Source organism: Saccopteryx bilineata, chromosome 1 (genome assembly GCF_036850765.1).
Source record: "Saccopteryx bilineata isolate mSacBil1 chromosome 1, mSacBil1_pri_phased_curated, whole genome shotgun sequence".
NCBI lineage: Eukaryota > Metazoa > Chordata > Mammalia > Chiroptera > Emballonuridae > Saccopteryx > Saccopteryx bilineata.
Genome location: NC_089490.1, coordinates 252,227,841 through 252,248,558, shown reverse-complemented (window position 1 = coordinate 252,248,558; position 20,718 = coordinate 252,227,841). Strand labels below are relative to the sequence as shown.

Below are 20,718 nucleotides of genomic sequence, written 5' to 3'. Positions count from 1 at the left end.
GGCCAAGACATGGAAACAACCAAAAAGCCCTTCAACAGAAGACTGGATAAAGAAGATGTGGTACATACACACTATGGAATACTACTCAGCCATAAGAAATGACGACATCGGATCATTTACAACAAAATGGTGGGATCTTGATAACATTATACAGAGTGAAATAAGTAAATCAGAAAAAACCAAGAACTACCTGATTCCATACATAATTGAGGCATAAAAACGAGACTAAGAGACATGGACAAGAGGATGGTGGTTATGGGGGGGGGGGAGAGGGAGGGAAAGGGAGATAGGGAGGGGGAGGGGGAGAGGGAGGGCCACAAAGAAAACCAGATAGAAGGTGATGGAGGACAATCTGACTTTGGGTGATGGGTATGCAACATAAATGAATGACAAGATAACCTGGAGATGTTTTCTTTGAACATATGTACCCTGATTTATTGAAGTCACCCCATTAAAATTAATAAAAATTTATAAAAAAATAGGTTGTATATGATTAAAAAAATTTATCATGGGAATAGTAATTATATAGCAATACATCTACACAAATGACTGTCAGAATCTATGTAAAGAGAGTAATGCCATAAATGATTCCGCAAAATTGTTAGAAAAGGCAAATTACATGACAAAAAAAGGTAAAATATCAGTTATTATACATATATATACACACACACAGATGGCCACAATGTTTTGTTCCAAGATCCCCTAGAACTCAGCGTGAATCAGAACAGCATACTTCTCAGTTAATTCAGATTCAATTAAAGATAACAGTTATAATATAATGTATAAATCACAGTATTTCTTTCTCCAGTTAGTAAATGTCTTTAAAAGTCCTGTATATTCCCAAGGAAAAGAATAAGACCTGAGAGAAAAAAGCCATCAGAGGGCAGGGCCCTCTCTGTCTCTCCTCCCTACATCTCATGTGGTTCTCTCATCGTTTTGGGAGGAAATGAAGGAAGAAATAAGGGAAGAAAGAGGACAAGAGCTACAAAAGTATGAAGAAAAGGAGAGAAGGGGATGAAGAACCAGGGAGTGGAAGAGAACAGAGGAGTACAAAAAAGGGAAGAATGGTAACAGCCAAAATGTTGGCCAGTGCGCCAAAACTGGACAGGCAGACAGAGGGGCAGAGGAAGAGGAAGAACCAGTCCCTGGAAGGGAGGACTGGAGGGGTGGAGGCTCCAGCACAAGCAGCCAGAAAAGGAAAGACAGATGACTATCAGCTACATTGACTGCCAAAGAGGAAGAGAAAGTCACAAAGACGGAGACCTATTCCAAGCAGAGAGAGAAAAGGGGAGAGAGGAGAGGTAGACACAGCACAAGAAGAGGCACAGCTGAGGTACAGACACAACCATCACCACCAGCCTGGGACCCCAGCAGAAGCGAGATGCAGGAGCTTCAACAGCTGGTGCCTTTGTCAGCACTGACCTGGTGGACAGCAGCTTAGCCCATTACTCCTCTCTTTACTTAGGTGACAAACCTCCACCCTTGTCCCTGTTTCTGGGTGGGTGGTGGGAATGAGAGAGGGGCATGGAGAGTGGATAGTCGAAGCAGGAGATGAAGTCAATATTCTGGGGCCAAGACAACCTTTAACAGAAAGCAATTTCAAAATTAGGAGTTTCTTTAATAAGAATCACTCAATTGTTATACCCTATGTAAAATCTAAAAATGCAAAGACAAACCCCCCCCAAAAAAACCCCACAACTGGGATCCTTTTGAAAAAGTAGGTGTTAAAATTTAATCATTTGTTTAGAATTATAAAGCTTTTTTCATGAACAGCAAAAAAAAGGGCACACACGAATAAAAACCTACTTGCTACGCCCCTGTCCTCCTCTGACCTTATCTGATATCGCTCTCCCGTTCCCTACTAATCAGTAAGCAGCCTGGGGTGTTCCCTTTCCCCTTTCCCTGATCTGCTCGAACCTGGGACTGTCCTATTCCTGGCTCCTTCCCATCACTCAGAGCTTAGGTCATCTATCAGACCTCTTCAAAATAAATTTCCTCGATTACTCTCTTAAAAAACCCCTATGACTGCCACCCCCCTCCATTTGCTCTCTGTCCTATCACCTTGATTAATCTATGAAGTACTTAATGTTCTGTAAATAAACTTGGCATATGCGTGCACATGAGAAATATAAGCTCCAAGGGCAATAATGTTTTCCTTAGTTCCTACTATATCCCCAGGGCACAGAGCAGTGCTTAAATAATTGAACAAATGAGAAAGCACAATAATATTCTATACCATAAAGGAGGGGCGAGAAAAAATATCCCTTGCAGGAGCCGCACAACCATCTGTAGATGGTTGTAGTTGAAAACTCCTAGCTCTGGAGGAGTTTTCATCTCTAATCATGCTAAAACAGAGGCCACACAGCCATATTTAAATACTTAATACCTTATCACACTAACGAAACGAGGAACCCTATTTTACTAACAGATTTTAATTATACTAACAGAGACTCAGCAGTCACCATAATAAATGCAAATCAGTACACTAATCAGCTCCTCAGGCCCTGAATTTAAATTAGTGCTTCCACCCAAGATTTTGGTATATCTGGATCCTCCATGTTGTCCAGAGAAGGCCAAGACCATTTTTTAATACCTATTTTATTGGAGGCATTAAAATTAAACACCCTCACAAACTAACCTGCAATATACTCAACACTGGAAGAAGTGAAATCTTACACATGACACCGAAACCGACCAAAGCCTGTGCAAACACGTCCTGACAAGTATGCCTTGTAAAGAGGCAGCGTTCTATGGGGGCACAGCCCACAGCACGCAGGAAGGCATCATAGGCACTACCCATCTTCTGAGCTTCCTCCTCCGTAAGCACAAATGACACCTGAGCTTTCGAGGGGTCTTCCAAACAGACTCAGAGCACAGACTACGTCATATCAACTGAGGAAGCCGGAACCCAGAAACGATGGACGTTCTGAGATCTGTGTTCTCCTTTCCTACGCTCTGACACTGTCCCCGAGAGACACGATATCAAGAGTAAAATAACTGTCACTAAAAGACATTATTCCGGCGCTCTTCCCTTCCTCTAACCCCCCCCCCCCCCCCCCCCCGTGCCTGCATCAGGAAGTTACTCTAAGACGAGGGACATGAGGTTTCAGCACATCCAAGGTGGGTATTTGGATGAATTCTTGAGTATTGAAATTATCTGGAAAGCTGGCTAATTGAAAAAGCAATACAACTAAAAACAAAATACTCTCTTTCTGCTACCAAGGAAAGAAACAATAACATAAAAACCAACCCACATTCAAGTACAGTATAAAATATAGCATCAAATATCTCCACGGTCTAACATAAACTCTTATGATTTACAATTATATTCAGTTAAATGAATAAAGTTAAGCAATCAATCTCCAAGGACATGATATACAGCTTATGTACTTTGAAATAATTAAAGATAAATAATGTATCTTCACATATAAATTGTATAAGCGTTAAAATATGATAAAAACTTCATATAACATCCAAACAAAATATTAACTCTATTTTATTGAGAACCAGAGCTCCTATATAGCAACATGCAAGAATTTTAAATTCTTGAAAGCCTGTGTCAAGTATCTACACAATTTCCATACACAGCAGGTAGTAAAGCAGGAAAAGAAGTGACCCAGCGACTGTCCTGAGAGGAGACACAATGGAGACTGCTCTGCAGCACCAGCTCGGACACAGCCACACATCAAAGATGTTGTGGCTATTAACAGTTTAAACCTTTACTGTATTTTGCTAATTGGTACATAGAACTTTAAAGCTTTTGGAAGATAAAACATTCCTGGTCAGTTCAATTCTCCAGCACTGTTCAAGTATTCCAAGTGAACAGAGAGGAAAATAACCTGCTTTAATTGCTGAAGAGCACAGATAATAGAGACGGCTGAAGACTGCAGAGGAAAGATCTTTTGTTCCTTAAACAATTCTAATATAGAAAGATCCATGCTCTACTTTAAGTTTCAATGTTTGTACAGAAAACCTATTACCATTCATTTCCTCAATAAGTATTTAATAAGTACAAGTTTTATACAGCTTGACTATATAAAAATACCATTTTAATGGAAATATATTTTAGAAAACAAAGTTCTGTATTTATCAATATAATATGACTTTAAATAATTGTATATAATAAATTGTCTGACTTGTTTTATTCAATGTTAAGTGCAAAAGTCATTTGAAGTTGTTAATACTAATGATAAGTCATTAATGAGTAGAAATATTTCTATTTTAAATGACCAGTTAATTCTATTTAGATATTTTCAGTAATTTTAGGGGCATGTTTACCAGTAAACATAAAAACAATCTATTTTAATATGAGTTCACATGCTTAAGTATATATATCATGTGATAAAAATATTAAATACGATTTAATTTACACATACAAGCAATCATTTATTGTGTGATTGTTATTAGTTCATAATATATCTGACCTATCCCGAAGGTTTAGAAAGGACATTTATTCTAGTTATACTAAGTCTTAACATTTTTCATTAATTGAGGCTTTAACATTTTTCAAAATAAATATTTTCCCCTCTCGAATCCCCCATCTAGTACTTTAAAAAAGGCTAATAAAAGAATGGCCATTTCACTATAAAACTGATTTCATAATAATGACTTCCAAAATCAGTCATTACTCCTTCCTTAGAATTTTAAGTCACAGTATTACTATAATTTTTAAAACTATTCACCATTTCCTTTTTTCTGGCAGCTTGTGGGTAGTGTAAAATACAAAAGAGAAAAGTACAATGAAAGTTGTTTAAAAATAAAACTCCCTTCCAACTAACATTTATAATCAATGCATTTTTTCTTTTTAGTTTAATAGTGTCATCGACATACAAGAATATAATAAGCGTCTGTAGACTGAGAAGCACGGAGAAACATTATTCCATATTTAGGGAAAATCTTGAAAAAAAGAACCACACATGCTCAACTGCCACCATGGAAGTCTCTCAAAGGCTGCAATTCTTTGATGTAAAATGAAATACTACTTAGTGAATAAAACATAAAAAAAAAAAACTCCTGTCTACCGTTCAAAGAGACATATCCTTTGACCCAGAGCTCCAGACTAAAGCCTTGAAATTTTTGCACAAGAATGCTGCGTGAGCAAAGTCCAGACAAAACAGACACTTGAGATGCTAGAAGGCTGTATAACCCCAATCACAGACACTACGCCTCCAATAATCTAGCAGAGATAGCGCTGCCATACACCAAAAGAAAGTAATCTCACCAAAAGAAAACTGACCCCTTTAGGGGGAAAAAAAAAAAAGCAAGCAGTCAAAGCAAATCTAAGCCTTTAACAACTTTGGTTTATTTTTTTGTTCAGGTCACCTCTTATGACCGATTTTTAATTCAAGTTTGCAGACTGATAAAAAGTTTTCATCTATAAACTTTTAGTATGTTAGGAAGTAAAAACAACATAAAACCGATGCTTGTGAAGCAAATATAGTTGTTTTATTTTGAAAGGCTGGCAAAAATTGTTCATTTTTACAAATTTCTTACAGCAAGTTCAATAAATGAAAAAATTTAAAACTTATTAAGGTGACAAAAACAATGTCTATTAAATAACCTGTTGCTGCTTGCAGACACTCTAAAGCAGCAGTATTATCCTCCAGTGAGCTAAGTATGCTAATATCATGTGCTTAATCAAATAGCAATTACTTATGCAAATATCAACAAGTAACAAAGCTTTAACTGGGTGTTACTGCTATATGGGAGAAATTATCAAGCAGTAAAACAACAAATTGGTAACATTCAAAACACTGACTATTTACTTTACACATACACCTAATTTCTAAATAAAGATATTAATACAGACTGTTTTAAATTCGATTAGGATTTACATTAAAGTGTTGACTAAAAAGTAAATTCTCAAAAAAAAAAAAAAAAACAGAAATGATAGCTATCGTTCCCCATCCCACAGATCTGAGATGTATAGATTGCTAAGTAAAATTTCCTTTCCCATATGCATTTATGCTGAGGATGCAAGGGTAACTATAGTAATTGAAACAAATGGTACTTAACAGTTTTTAAACAAAATCACCAGGCGCCCAACTGAACACCTACTGACACAGGGCCCAGTGCCTGGCACACCCTGGAAGTAGTTACTGAATAAATGAAGGATGAGGGGTAGCCGGCAGCCAACTCCCTTCAGAAAAGTTACAACCAAAGTCCAAACTAGTGAGGCTTATCTCGCATTACTTTACTAGTCAATTGAAATAATTCTTACATTCTGAGGGGATTTTTCCACCTTTTGTATTTAAATTTTAACTACAGTAGGTGAACAGAAATCAGTATTTTAAAAATAGGTAATAAAAATGATGAAAAAGTATTTCAGAAACATGCCCATGTAGATGTAATTCATGCTTGAGTTGTTTTGTGAGGTGTGCCTACTCAAGATCTTTAAAGAATACCGAAGATGTAACTTCTGTATTTTGTATAGTCCACATGAATATAAAAAGACAACACAGGATCATCAAAGAGATTGGGGTGGGATGGGGTGGGCTGAGGTGGCTTAAAAGGAAAAGTCTCTCTTAATACAGTACAAAGACAAAGAAGTCCTTCCCCCAACCTCCAGAGCACGGCAACCCTGCAACAAAAACCAAGTGCCCAGCAAACAGTCATTTGTAAACTTTCCTGATTATCTGCAGGAAGTATCACATATTCGGAAAAAATAATGGTGCAACCACAAAAAGGTTTTTTTAAACATTGTCCTTCAACATTAATTGACGAGATTATTTCAAGATGCTGTCATCTACTCTTTTGATATTTAAAATTTATTAATTCTGACAGTCAATGAAAAGAGTATTAGCGGTTTATACACAACAAACAAGATATTCTTAAGACTGACTGATTAGAAATTTACCATGTGCTCTGCTATAAAATTCATCCAGGAAATACTACAATTTATTCTCTGAGGGTTTGTCCTAAAACAATGTCAACATTATATATAGTTCTAAAGTGGAAAGACTATCCTGGAAATCTGGGCAGTCTTTTCCCCTTTACATTCTATGCCTAAAAAAGATAGGCTGCTGGTTGTCAACCCACAATCAATAGCCAATATAAAAATCTTTTTCTGTTTTTGTACTTACAATTGTACTGGCATCCCTGAAACATTATAAAAATTCCCTTAAATTCTTATGTTGTATATATTAAATTTTGCCTGTCAACTGTAACAGAAAAATAAATTAAACTTTACTTTGTAACATGCCCTCTGAACTCATCTCAGAATAACGGTTAGAATAATAAACAGCATACATTTAAAATAGAAGAAATGAAACGTGACTTGATAACAGTACAAATAAAAATGACCTGAGGTTTTAGCTCTCCATGAAACTGACAATGAGGAGAAGTAGGAGCACTTGAGTTTTAAGCCCCCCTCCCCAGAAACACTGAGATTAAATGAGACAGAGGCAATGATCCCTGCCAGGCCCCACACCACATATCCGGAGCATCACCAGGAATCCTGGCAACATTCTAAAAGGGAGTCAAACTGCAAGGTGATCAAGATGATGAATTAACTAGAACATGAAGGTAATCAAAGCTCTGAGGATGTTTAACCCAGAAAAGAGAAGATTTGGGAGAATGATTCTCAAACATTTTGGTCTCAGGACTCCTTTACACTCTTAAAAATTACTAGGTGGTGGGCACACAATGCAATACAACTGTACACTTGAAACCTCTGTAATCTCATTAACCAATGTCACCCCAATAAATTTAATTATAAAAATACATGAAATAAAAAATAAAAATTATTGGGACCCAAAAGAGGTTTTGTTTGTATGAGATATATGTATATATTTGCCATATAAAACATTTAAATGGCCTAACTTGTGGTGGCGCGGTGGATAGAACACTGACCTGGAACAATGAGGCTGCTGGTTTGAAACCTCGAGCTTGCCCGGTCCAGGCACATGCGAGAACTACTACAAGGTGATGCTTCCCTCTCCTCCTCCCTCCCTGCTTTTCTCTCTCTCTCTTCTCTCTAAAATCAATAAATAAAATCTTTAAAAAATATATTAAAATGGAGAAAAACTTAAATGTATACTTAGAATAAAATAGTAAACTGATTATTAACATAACATTATGAAAATTCATATTTTCAAAAATTAAAATATTCAGTGAGAAGAGTGGCACTGATATGCATTTTTTTAAAAATCTCTGGTGTCTAGCTTAATAGAGGACAGCTTAATTCTAATGTTTGTTCTTGTGTTCAAACTGTTGTATTATACTAATAAGCTGTCTTGGTTGCAATAGGTGAAGAAAATTCATCCTCACACAGATATGTAATTAGAAAAAGGAGCAATATTTTCAGAGCCTTAATATCTTCATATATAACAAACAGCATTGTTCTCTCCTGCACTTTGAATGGAAAGTTTTACATTATAAAACTTTATAACATCATGCATTGGTCATACGGAACATAGGGTTCACAAGATGCATGCAGGAAGGTACTCCAATGTGAACGGACTTCACACAGTGTTCTAAGTCAGTCATGATGACCACCACCAGCACTGTTGGAACTGGGACACCGTTGTGCTCAGATCTGTGGCAGAGTCAAGTTCTAAAAATTCTCATTTTTACTTGGAAGCTTGAGTTGAATATGGGTGACACTTCCTTGAAGTAAAGGGTTTATTTTCTAGAAAATGTCTGCCATGTCCCAAAGACTGAATTACCACAGTTTGTCAGTCATCTGTTATTGCTTTTTCAATTACAAGGTATTCCATGAGAAACGTGGCTAGACTCAGTCTGCAACAGCAGTTCAACAACACCAGGACTCCTCCTTGACACAACAGAGCTACCTGGGGACCTGCAACAGAATGTTCTGTGCATACTTCTGTCCTGTTACATGGAAAATAAAAAGAGGGTATGCAGGGTGGAGGTTTTTAACCCTTTAAGTAGTGAGTTTTTTTCATGCTCACTGACCCCAGGGAGTATTTTTTCAAAAAATGAAATTAGTTCCAGTTACAGTTTTATTAACTTAAAATCATGTTTATTTGATATCCAATGTATGGAAACAAAAAGAACATACATTTGCCTTTTTTTAATATTGCCTTACACATTTTTAAATAAATCGATCGTACTCTGGATGGTCAGGAGGCACGAGGATGTACATGAACGTTCGTACTACTCAAAAAGTTAAATATGTATTAATAATTTTTGCTGTTTCATCCAGGATATTTAAGTAAAATTGCCTTAATAGTGTCTCTGCATGATGACAAAAAGTGTGACTGTGCAGACCTCTCCCAGGGTCCTGGGCTCCCATTCAAACCCCCCTTTGCGAACCATTGTCTTGGGAAGGCTCGCGAGTCCTCCCTCGCACTCCTAACACACTTACCCTCCAGCAAGTTCAGCTTCATAGACTTTCTTACTTACTGGACTCCATGCACAATTCACAATTTCTCTTGAGTAAAAGGTTACATAATTTTTGAAATGAAAAATAGATTCAATAATATAACTCAGTGACAGCTAAGTTATCCTCTGGTTTAAATTCCTAGTATCCAAAATAAACACTAATATTGATATCCAACTGAGACCTGGACTTTAGTAATAGGCATTACCTATATTTATTTTTAAAATACATTCCATAAGATATTCAACAGAAGTCATGAGAATGAATGGCTGACTTCCTCACCACACCAATTAAGGTTTAGTTCCTCTCCAGTTTCAGGTACAAATATAACAGTAATGTACTGTTTAGTGGTTAATAAAAATGGTCCCCTGAATTAACTGGTTTACAGTCTATAACAGTGACACAAAAGTACAGTTTCCATATATCCTTTAAAAATACTCATAAGGATTCACTTCACAATTTGAAACATTTTCACCATTAATACTGATATGTAGTCTTAGAATCACTTTGTTCAAAATGCAAACAGAATCGGTTCCAATCGCTTAGTATTTCTGTAAGCACACTTCAACCTCTGGTCTTGTCATCAGGCTACTTACCGAATCCTCCCTCTGATAGGATGTGGGGATAAGAAGACCTGAAACCCTATGAGCATCATGCTCCCTATGATTACTTAATACTTTTGTTCCGATATAAACCTAAATGAACAACTATGGGTTTCAGTTATCCGTATTACATATCACTTCAGTAACTACAAATAACTATATAGAAGAATTCAATTGATTTTTACCTGGAATACCACACCTACATTTTGACTAGCACATACTTCAAGAAAGACCTAACAAAGCTGAAGAAGAGCTATGCAAAGCAACACAGTTCATTGAAAGCAAGAAACTGATTTTGAGACACAGATGACACTCAAGGCAGTCTGCATGCCTCCAGCCCCTGCACGCACCCTGCGTAGAGCAGCAGACCACTGTCTGACTCGTGCACTCTCAAACCAGAGAGAACACAACTTAGACGCATTACTACTAAACTCAACAAAATTTGAAAATGTCATAGAGTAAACCCCATAATACTGGGAACAAGAGGGCAATTTCTCGGGGCTTAAAAGAGATGGTCATTGCAAAAGTTAAAGCAGTGTCCTAATTAATGAATACATGGCACGAGCAGCCCTCCCCCTTCCCACACGCACCCATCTCAGTTCTTTTATTTTTATTTTTTATTCATTTTTAGAGAGGCGAGAGAGAGGGTGAGAGGAGAGAGAGAGAGAGAGAGAGAGAGAAGGGGGGAGGAGCTGGAAGCATCAACTCCCATATGTGCCTTGACGGGGCAAGCCCAGGGTTTCGAACCGGCGACCTCAGCATTTCCAGGTCGATGCTTTATCCACTGCGCCACCACAGGTCAGGCTCAGTTCTTTTATACCTGAGGAAACAAGGGGTATTCGGTTTGAAGAATAAGCGGAAGGCCCTGAATGAAAAGCAAGGGCAGCAGCAGCAGGGAGAGAGGCAGAGAAAACTGGGATCCAAGCGCCCTGCACAGGAACGAGAAGAGCAAGCTGTGCTGCTGCGCCGCTGGAGCAAACAGGTGCAGAGACAGAGGTGCAGGATGAACCTGCAGAGGGGACCTCTGCAACCACGTCAGGGCTCCAGTGTCCCCCTTAGGTCAGTAAGAAACACCATAGGGTCTTTCACAGGAGGATGCCAAAACCAGTACTTCAGTTTATTAAGACTATTTTGGTTATCCTTTGGCTTTCAAGTTAAAACCAACCAGCCTTAAGTATAAGATGTGAGATTTCCTTATATATTAACTTGTCCATTGACTTTCCTATTTACATCTTTAATAGTGCAAATACAAACTTTAAATTATGCTCAAAATTGAGTAATACAAGAATATGCAACAATTACAAGGGGAGTGTAGCTAAGAAACATACCCATATATTTGAAAGTGGTAAACCAGATAAAAATGAAAGTAGAACCACACGTTTTTACTGGAAGTCTTAGAACAATTACAAAATCTATGCTATTGTACAATATAAGCATGAATTACAAGTTGCATTTACAATAAGACCACATGTGGAAAAATTTTGTAAGTTATAGTCGTTAAAATTCTATCTGCTGCAATTAACAGAAGAACATTATTCATTTGTTGCGAGTTATAATCCCTCATGCGCACTGCAGAAATGGATGTGTGCACACAAATATTCACAGTCAAAAGGCAACTGATCACAGAGAAGCCCAATATACTTAACTTTAGGTAGTGCTGGTACCTTGTAACTTAATGCAATAGTATAACAGAGAAATAAGAAACAATGCATGCATTATAAAATAAAAACGTCCTATTTGCTACTTATCAATACCACAAAAATGGAAGCCTTTTTATCATTTTCATTTAAGATTTTTATGACTTGATATTTGTGTAACGCTTAACACAAATTATCTTTACCTTTTTTGCAACAAATATTTGTTTAAAATAAATTTCTCAAAACTTACATATAATCCAGAAAGTCAAATTCAAACACCTTCCTAGAAGAACCCAAAGCACCACTCTGAAAATCTACTCTACACAAATAAGCCTGGAGGCAGAACCCTAGCAGTATACTTAAGAAAACCCTTACCAGTTTTTCGTCAACTGTGATGAGCTGCGTGTCTCGGGTTTGGTCATGTGCCAGTCTCCACATGGAAGTGCTCAGTGACCTGCAGGGCAAGGTTTTGAATTAAAAACTAATCCACGCAACGAGAAAAGAGAGGCAGAAAGACATTACACTGACAAGCTACTTGAACAATATCTGTCTTATAAAACAAAATGAATAGAAACGGAGAGAAGAGGGCAGAAAACCCCTTTTTCTCCCCCGTGAGTTCTATCCTCTGGGTTGTCAAGACTCTCACGTGACAGTTCACCGCAGGCTCAGGAAACTCCGGTCTGCAGGCTCTGTCAGAATGGCCACAGGTGACAAGAACTGTGCTGCTCTATCTGAGAAGCTCCTCTGTCATCACCAGGGGGAAAAAGTGCAACGTTTTATTAACTCTCCTGGAATGCTTATCCCTAAACGATGGCATCAGAATAAAAAAGAAAAATCTCAATCCTATTCTTAATGGTCTCAAGTAAAAGTTAAAGGATTTAATGTTAAAAAAGGTTCTTCACTCTAATTTCAAAACAAAAGTAGTTTAAACAAGAATGATTTGTATGATCATTTTAATGTTATTTATTAATGCCATTCATAGATTTGAAGAAAGTCTTAATAGTTAAAATAGAATAGTAAGTCAGAAATAAAGGGGGCACAGAATATAACTCCTTTATATTAGCATCTTCCCACACTCACCACCCCAAAATTACTTAAAGCTAACAGATTGAAATGTTATACTCTAAGCTAGTGAATATCACAGCTATCACTGATGTGACAATTTATATTTTAGAGTTTTCCAAAATATTAAGCCATCCTATGTAGATTTCTCTTTTGAAAGTCAGTATAGCCTGAACTGTGGTGGTGCAATGGATAGTGTCACTGGTTCAAAACCCTGGGCTTGCCCGGTCAAGGCACATAGGACAAGCAATCAATGGAAAACTAAAGCGAAGCAACTATGAGTTATACCTCTCTCCCCCCCTCCCCTCCTTCCTCTCTGTAAAATCAATAAATGAAATCCTAAAGAAAAAAAAAAGTATACACAACTGACTCAAATTTCCAAAGGAACTGAATCTATAGTATTCAGTTCTGCAATATAATCCCTAGCATTATTTTGAAGTAACATAATCACCAATAACTGATACAAACTTTCACGCCAAAGGTTCAACTTTCAATAGCTACAATGTGCCCTCCTTATCTACACATTTCCTTTCCCTGTCTCAACTACCTGCAGTCAACTGCCATCACCGGCAGTCCAAAAATATTAAATGGAAAATCTGAGAAATAAACAATTAATAAGTTGTGAATTATATACCATTTTTAGTAACGTGATGACACCTAGCGCCATCCAGCCCAGAACATGCACTGCCCTCTGTCCAGCATGTCCATCCCCCTCCACCTCATCCACAGGCTCTGCGTCATCGCACATCATCACAAAAAGGGCGAGTCCAGCCCAGTAAGTTATTTTGAGAGAGCGAGATCACGTTCACATAACTGTTATTACAGTGTATTGTTACAGTGGCTCTATTTTATTATTAGGTATTGTTGGTTAACTTCTTACTTTGCCTAACTTATAAATTAAACTTCATCATAAGTACGTACTAATAGCAAAAACAGGAGTCTCAAAATATATCCCCTGTGGATCAGAGGGGGACAATTAGACACAGTTTACAGAAAATCTACTTACTAATAACCTAACAAAGGTAACTCATAATACAAAAAGTTTTTTTGCTTTATAAATACATATTTTTTAAAAAATCAGTACCTTATTTCCAAAATTAGTATTATTTCTTATCACTGCAAATATGCTGCTCAGAACTGTATCTATACAAAATATACCTACATAAAAATTATTTTAAATTAACAGTTAAAACACATGTTCTGGTTGTTATAATACTTAAAAAGTATACATATGCACCTTTTAAAATCTCCTTACTCCAGAAATTAAGAGCAACTGAATACTTTTAACCAAACCCCTATAGTTCAAGAAAAAAAGCATTAGGTAATAAGAAAATTCGGGAGAACTTGGAGTATTAGAAAATGTAGCAGCATTTCAAGAAAATAAAGTTTCTGCCTTCCTCAAATGAAGAGAAGTAGTATTAGAGCAAAATAATACAGATTATTAGATCAAAACTCTATAATACATGAACTGTGCGATTTTGGACTGCATATCAGGTGTAAATATTTTTCTCTTTATACACTAAAAAAACTTAGAATAAGTTTCTTAATATCCACAAAGTAGCTTGTCAAGGTTTTTTTTATTTTTTATTTTATTTTATTTTAAGTGAGAGTAGGGGAGATAAAGAGATAGACTCTATCTAGCATGTGCTCCGGCCAGGATCCATCTGGCAACCCCCATCGGGGGCCAATGCTTGAATTAAATGAGCCATCCTGAGCACCTGAGGCTGACACTTGGACCAACCAAGCTATCTTCAAACTAACTGAACCACTGGCTAAGAAAGGGGGCGAGAGAGAGAAGGAGGAGAGGGAGGGGAAGAGAAGCATATGGTAACTTCTCATGTGTGTCTGACCAAGAATTGAACCTCGGCACACCAGGCCAATGTTCTAGCTACTGAGCAATCTGACCAGGGCCACTGCTAAGGTTTTGACTGGGACAGCATTGAATCTATCAAGTTGGGAAGAAGTGACATCTTAACAATAGTGAGTCTTCTTACCCAGGTACATTTATTAGGATATTTTTTTATTTCTTTCATTGGAGTTCTCTAGTTTTCCTCATATACACTTTGCAAATACTGTTTTTAATACTTCAAATATACTCTTCAAGAACAGCAAAATTGCCATATCATTATAACAGTTTGAACACACAGTTCCAAGTTTTCTGACGCAAGGGGTCTATGTTTCCTGTTCCCAAAATCTGACCTCTGTGACTGCTTGATCAATATAACACAAAAGTGAAGCGATGTGTTTTCCTAGGCTCAAGCCTTAAAAAACTAGCAGTTTCTACTTCCTGTCTCTTAGAACATTGCTTGCTGGAATATTCTCCCCTATAAACCAGCCACAGATCATGAGGCTATCCACAGTGCCCCACAGAGACCCAACTGAAGAGGAATCACTGGCCAGCACCAACTGCCCGCATGTGAGTGAGCTGTTGGACAGGGACTATGAACCCCAGGTAAGCCACCGCAGCAGAGAGAAGCTTCCTGCCAGACCCTGCCCACATTGCTGAGTAATGAGCAAAACAAATGACTACTGATGTTTTAAGCAAGTGAGAATTGGGGTAGTTTGTATCTAACTATAGATAGCAAAATCATCCCGATATATAATTGAATATGGCTTTGTAAACATTAAAATTGAACCAGAACTTCAAAGGACCAGTTTAGACAAAGAAAATTCCTAATCCTATAGAAATTATTAAGGAATCAATTAATTCTCACTTTTTTTATTAAAGCCAATTATGTTTGTTGCCAATTAATTACAAATTGAATTAACCCAAATTCACATTAAATCAGTGTTCAGTTCCATACTAAACCATAAGAAAATATTATAAGAGTTCTAATTGAAATAATAAAATAATACACACATAGTCTCTATGTCACAATAATTATCTCAGATGTATGTTGATATCTGGGCCAATTACCAGTATCTTGAAAAACACAGAAAATTTAAACTGTTTTCAACAAACTATAGTCAGAAAAGAGAAGCAAGAAAGAACTGTTAACAGAAAAAACTAAGCTGAGGAGTAAAGGGTCTATTTTACTATTTTGCAAATTATATGAAGTAAAAGGCAAGGAAAAGAACCTACAAATCTTTAGTTCAGTGGAAATAACAGTGAAGATACTTTATAAACTATTCATAAATACGTCTTCTGATACTAATTCAGATTTATCACAGTAATTTCTAACCTTTATGTACAGTACTTAATATTATTTATCTTTAAATGTTCAACTGGGAAAGTCAATAAAAATTAATAATCTCCTGCTCATAGATGTCCTTTTCCCCATTCTTCTGAGCCAGGTGGAACTTGTACCAGGAACTAATAGCAACTGTGCCTCTGGACACTACTCAGGCCAAAGACTTAGACTAATCCTTTGAGAGTCAGCCAACAGACTAAGGAAAGATTTGTGCAAGAGGGATAAGAGTAATTATTCTCATATGCCAGACTCTGAAATGGTATTGAGGAGTAACGAGGAGAATGTGGGCAAGGTTTCTGAGGGTGGTAACAAAGGAGCTGGAGGACATGGTGGAAAATGTCAAGTAAAGGAGAAAAAAATACCTCCAGTTCACAGCCCCAGGTTACCAAAATAAACAGAAATAAGGCGAAAATAAAAGGAACAAATATGAATGTCCTAGTGATGACAGTAACTATATTATAAAACACAACAAGTATAGAGAAAGTGCACATTTGAGAAGGTTACATTAGGGAGCTATCCTGGCCACTAAAGAGTAACTCGACTGGTTCGGAACATCTTGAAGGAAGGAACAGGGTTGCTTGTCCTTTAGCATGTCTTGTAAATAACTGGAAGCAAATTACCACAAAGATGTCAACTATTAATCTACAAATTAATTACAATAAAAATTCCAACAGAATTTTTATAAAATTAAGTGACTGTCATAGGGAAGAAAAAATTCACAAAAATAACCAGGAGAATTTGAAAACTGTAAGATAGGATTTGCCTCCCCAGCTGATATGATACCGTAATTAACATGTGGTATCAGCATAGGCACAGGCTCAGATCAAATAAGCAGTACAGGTCAGAATACAAAATCACTGATGGATTAATGAATTAAAATGTGATATATACATACAATGAAATACTCCGCCTTAAAAAGCAAGGGAATTCGGATACATGCTACAACAGAAATGAACCTTAAAGAAATGCTAAGTGAATCAGTCACAAAAGGACAGAGTGTATGACTCTACACATACGCAGTGACGAGACTAGTCAAGTTCATAGAGATAGAAAGTAGAATGATGGGTGGGAAGGAGAATGGAGAGTTACTGTTCCATAGATACAGAGGTTTCTTCCATTTTGGAAGATGACAAAAAGTTCTGAAGATATATTGTAGTGATGGCTGAACAACAATATGGACACTGAACTACACTTCAAAATGGTTAAAATGGTCTTTTTTTATTGTCTATTTCACAATTAAAACTAAAAAGAATATGCCAAAGAAGAATCCTTTGAACCCCAGTTTATACTACCAACAAAGAGGAACACACACACACGTTTATCAAAGCTGAATATTTATAACTTTACTTAAAAAAAAACCTATTCATGTATGAATGTAGAAGTACTCTGTGTATGTGTGTATATGTATATACAGTATATATGTATATGTATGTGTGTGTATATATGTATTCACAAACTTTTAGAAGAGCAACTTAAAGCTGTTGAACTTCAATATTATTCATTTGTACTGCCTTATGTAGCACATTTTCCCCAATTATACTTTAAAACTTCTAGGTGCCTGTCTATGTAATACAAAATAAGTGATACTTTGTTTACTTAATACCAATCACCAGATTACTGCTTTGCATGAAAACAGTTGAGAATTTTGAAACTTCACTACAATAAATTTGCTACAAACAAGCACAAAAAGTAAAAATCTTTAATATATTTCTGAAAATGTGATGCACAAAATGAAAAGCAAGCTCAGGTGAACCAGTCTACTCCTCTAGTCAAGTAAGAAACTTGACATTTTCAGTTACCGATCTAGTCCACTTTTCAACATCAAGACCCTTAATTATTCCAGAGGTATTTAGCATCTTGTTAAAAATAAAAAAAATGACTCACTTATTAACACTCTTTCTGTTCCCCATAAAGAGTATGTGTCAGTCATTATAGCTGTGACCAATATTCCAGCTCTCCTATCAAGCATATGATAAGATTACATTCACTGCTCTCTCTTGAGTCCACTGGGGGCATGTGACTTACATGAGCCAATGAAATATGAGAGGAAGTGATATTAGCAGAGGCTTTAAAGAGTCAGTGCCTAATTACCTATCACTTTTCCTCTACCAGGTGACCAACAGTGTTAGTCTAGGGACCTGCGAAAGGACAAACGGAGGGGAGAGCGCCCACCAAGGGACTCACAGCATCAACAAGAAATAAAGTTTTGTTATTCTAAGCCACAGATATTTTGGAGTTTATATCCTGACTGATACATTAGTTTAACAGCAATTCTCTTTCCATGAACTTTTCCAGGGAATGCCATATGAGAGCTTAAGTTGAACCACGTCTGTTTCCCATCGACTATTTGAGGTTGGGAGTATTATAGAGATTGAGAGTTTACTACTTTCAAGTGAATCGAGATACCACTTTTGAAAAGCTACATTTTGGTCTTTAAGAGCAACATAATTTATTTTCTAATGCCTTAAAAAGCTTAGAAGGTGTCAAAATCCATTAAATATTTTGCTTCACACCAGCTTATGTTACTGTTTCATCTTGGAGAGCTCACCTAATTAAAAAAAAAAAAAAGGCTATATATTTTATCTTCATTTATCTTTACTTTGAAGTATCCCCAACTTGTTTTTGCTTCAGTTTAGAAATCTTTTGGTTTAAAACTCCCAGCTGCCATAAAACCACTGGAATCATGTTTGTATCATAAATATATTTAAAATAAAAAATTCAAGCCCTGGCCAGATAGCTCAGTTGGTTAGAGCATTGTCCCAAAGCACAGAGGTTGCCGGTTCAAACCCCAGTCAGGGCACATACAGGAACAGATTGATGTTCCTGTCTCTCTCTCTCTCTCCCTTTCTCCCTAAAAATCAATAAAAATAAACATTAAAAAAATAAAAAATTTGATCACAAAAAATATGCTGAATTCATGGGACATGATAGTTGAACAGACTAGCATTCATCACCTAGCAATGTTACATCAAAGAGGAAGTTAATTGGAGGTGTTCACTCTTCAACTCAAAAATGATCTGTCCATTGGCAAATCTGGCATTCTTGAGACACTATTGTTTAAAGACTGATGATTACATGATTAAAAATATATATAGAAGAGAAAAATCACCAACATGCAAAGACTTTTTTTTTAACTTCATGAAACAACTTGGAAAAGGGTCTCATAGTGACTTCAGAGTTAGACCCAGGTTAAAATTCCAGATCTGCCAGTCATTAGCAATGTGATCTTGAACAAATTACTTTACAATGCCGCACTTCAATTTCCTCGTCTGTAAAAATAAGGGTAATAATACCTCCTAGAATGACTGGCGGAATTAAATAACATGTTAAGTAATCAGCATGGAGTGCCTGATGTAGAAATAAAAAGTTCATTTCTATCCCTTTCATAACAAGCAGGACCAGTTCGTTTACTGGTGAGAGAAAAGGGAATCCCGCAAAAGGTTGATAAACACTTCTTTTCTAGATTTCCTCTGAAAAAAAATGTGAAAAGCCAACTTTTCTTTTCTGTGCAATTAAGCACAGAGTACTATCAAACTCACTGCCCTACTTCTGTCCCTACCTTTTCCCTGGACTACTGTAACAGTCACTTAACTGGCCTCCTCGCCCACAAGGCCAAGTAATTACAACCAAGCATACCATTCCTCTGCTTAAAAACCTTCATTGGCAGTGGTAATTTATCTCAAAAAAATAGAAGTATTTAGGGATCAAGTGCCCTATTTATAATTTACTTTCAAATAGCTTAGGTAAAAAAGAATATATTCATATGTGCATTTTGCTGATAAACATATATATATATATGTGTATATATGCATATATATGCATTTTGCTTATCTATTACACATATGCATAAGTGTAAAATGAGCAAAATAAAAACTCAGCAAAATATTAATGTCAAATCAAGGTCGTGGGTTTATAAATTCATTGCACCCTTGTTTGCATGTGTAAAGATTTTAGGAAGCTGTAAAATTGAAAGCAAAGTGAAAAATATTATAATTAGTATGCTTCATTTGTGGAAAATGGAATGGAGTAAGAATGCATTTTCTTGAACACACACAGATAAATTCTCAGGGTAAGAAAGCAGTAACAGTGACTTCTTGGGTGGGAGCAGTGGGAAATTAGCAGATGGGGGTCAAGACTCGTGCACATAATTTACCTAAACACACAGAAATCTATGACTGCATTATCTATTTAAAATACGACATGGAAAAGTAATGTTGACCACATTTTTGCTCCCTGCATATGGTTACTGTAAGGATTAAATGAAACAACATACACAGAGCTTTAGTAAGTAGCTGGCACTTGGTCAAGGCTCAATAAATGTCAGCTAGTCCAGCTGTTGACGTAAAAAAAAAATCTTCAGTATTAATGTACCATCTACTGTGTACAAGTTCATCTTAACCTACACCCTTGGGATAGTTAGTTACACTCTGCAGAAGAGGCTACTACAGACATAAATTTCAAATACCATTTTCAAAATTTACATCATAAGATTTTTTTTGTCATAAATCAAGACCGAAACTACTTTTCCACGGAAAAATGAGTGGTATATGAAAAACTGCAGGTGCGTCACTGAACAAGCTTAGCAGTTCAGCAAGCGCAGCTGCCAGACTTTTAGAGGGGCACTCCAGGTCTAACTCCACTTAGGCTATATCTCCCACTGCAAGGAAGACGCTGTTGCCCGACTTGACTGGTCCTGCCACCTACCTACTGCTATGGTTTATCATCAGTAAACCAATATTCTCATCGTGGGGCCTGCGAACCACCTATTCATGGAGGCCCCTGATGCCTGACCTGACCATAGACCATTCCTATCATCAAAAATTATCACCTACCTTTATAGTTCAGCAAGGTACCAATCACCTCATGGAGCCACTGAGATTAAA

The 20,718-nt window shown here is 36.7% G+C and overlaps 1 protein-coding gene across 1 annotated transcript in view; it reads right to left on the bottom strand.

The window, feature by feature from the left end:
• The window catches only part of NDUFS4 (NADH:ubiquinone oxidoreductase subunit S4), a 99,519-nt gene that overhangs the window by 56,431 nt on the left and 22,370 nt on the right, over window positions 1–20,718 (bottom strand). Inside the window, exon 2 of the mRNA XM_066253552.1 lies at window positions 11,958–12,036. Coding sequence (XP_066109649.1) covers window positions 11,958–12,036 — 79 coding nt within the window. The remainder of the gene's footprint in view (window positions 1–11,957; window positions 12,037–20,718) is intronic.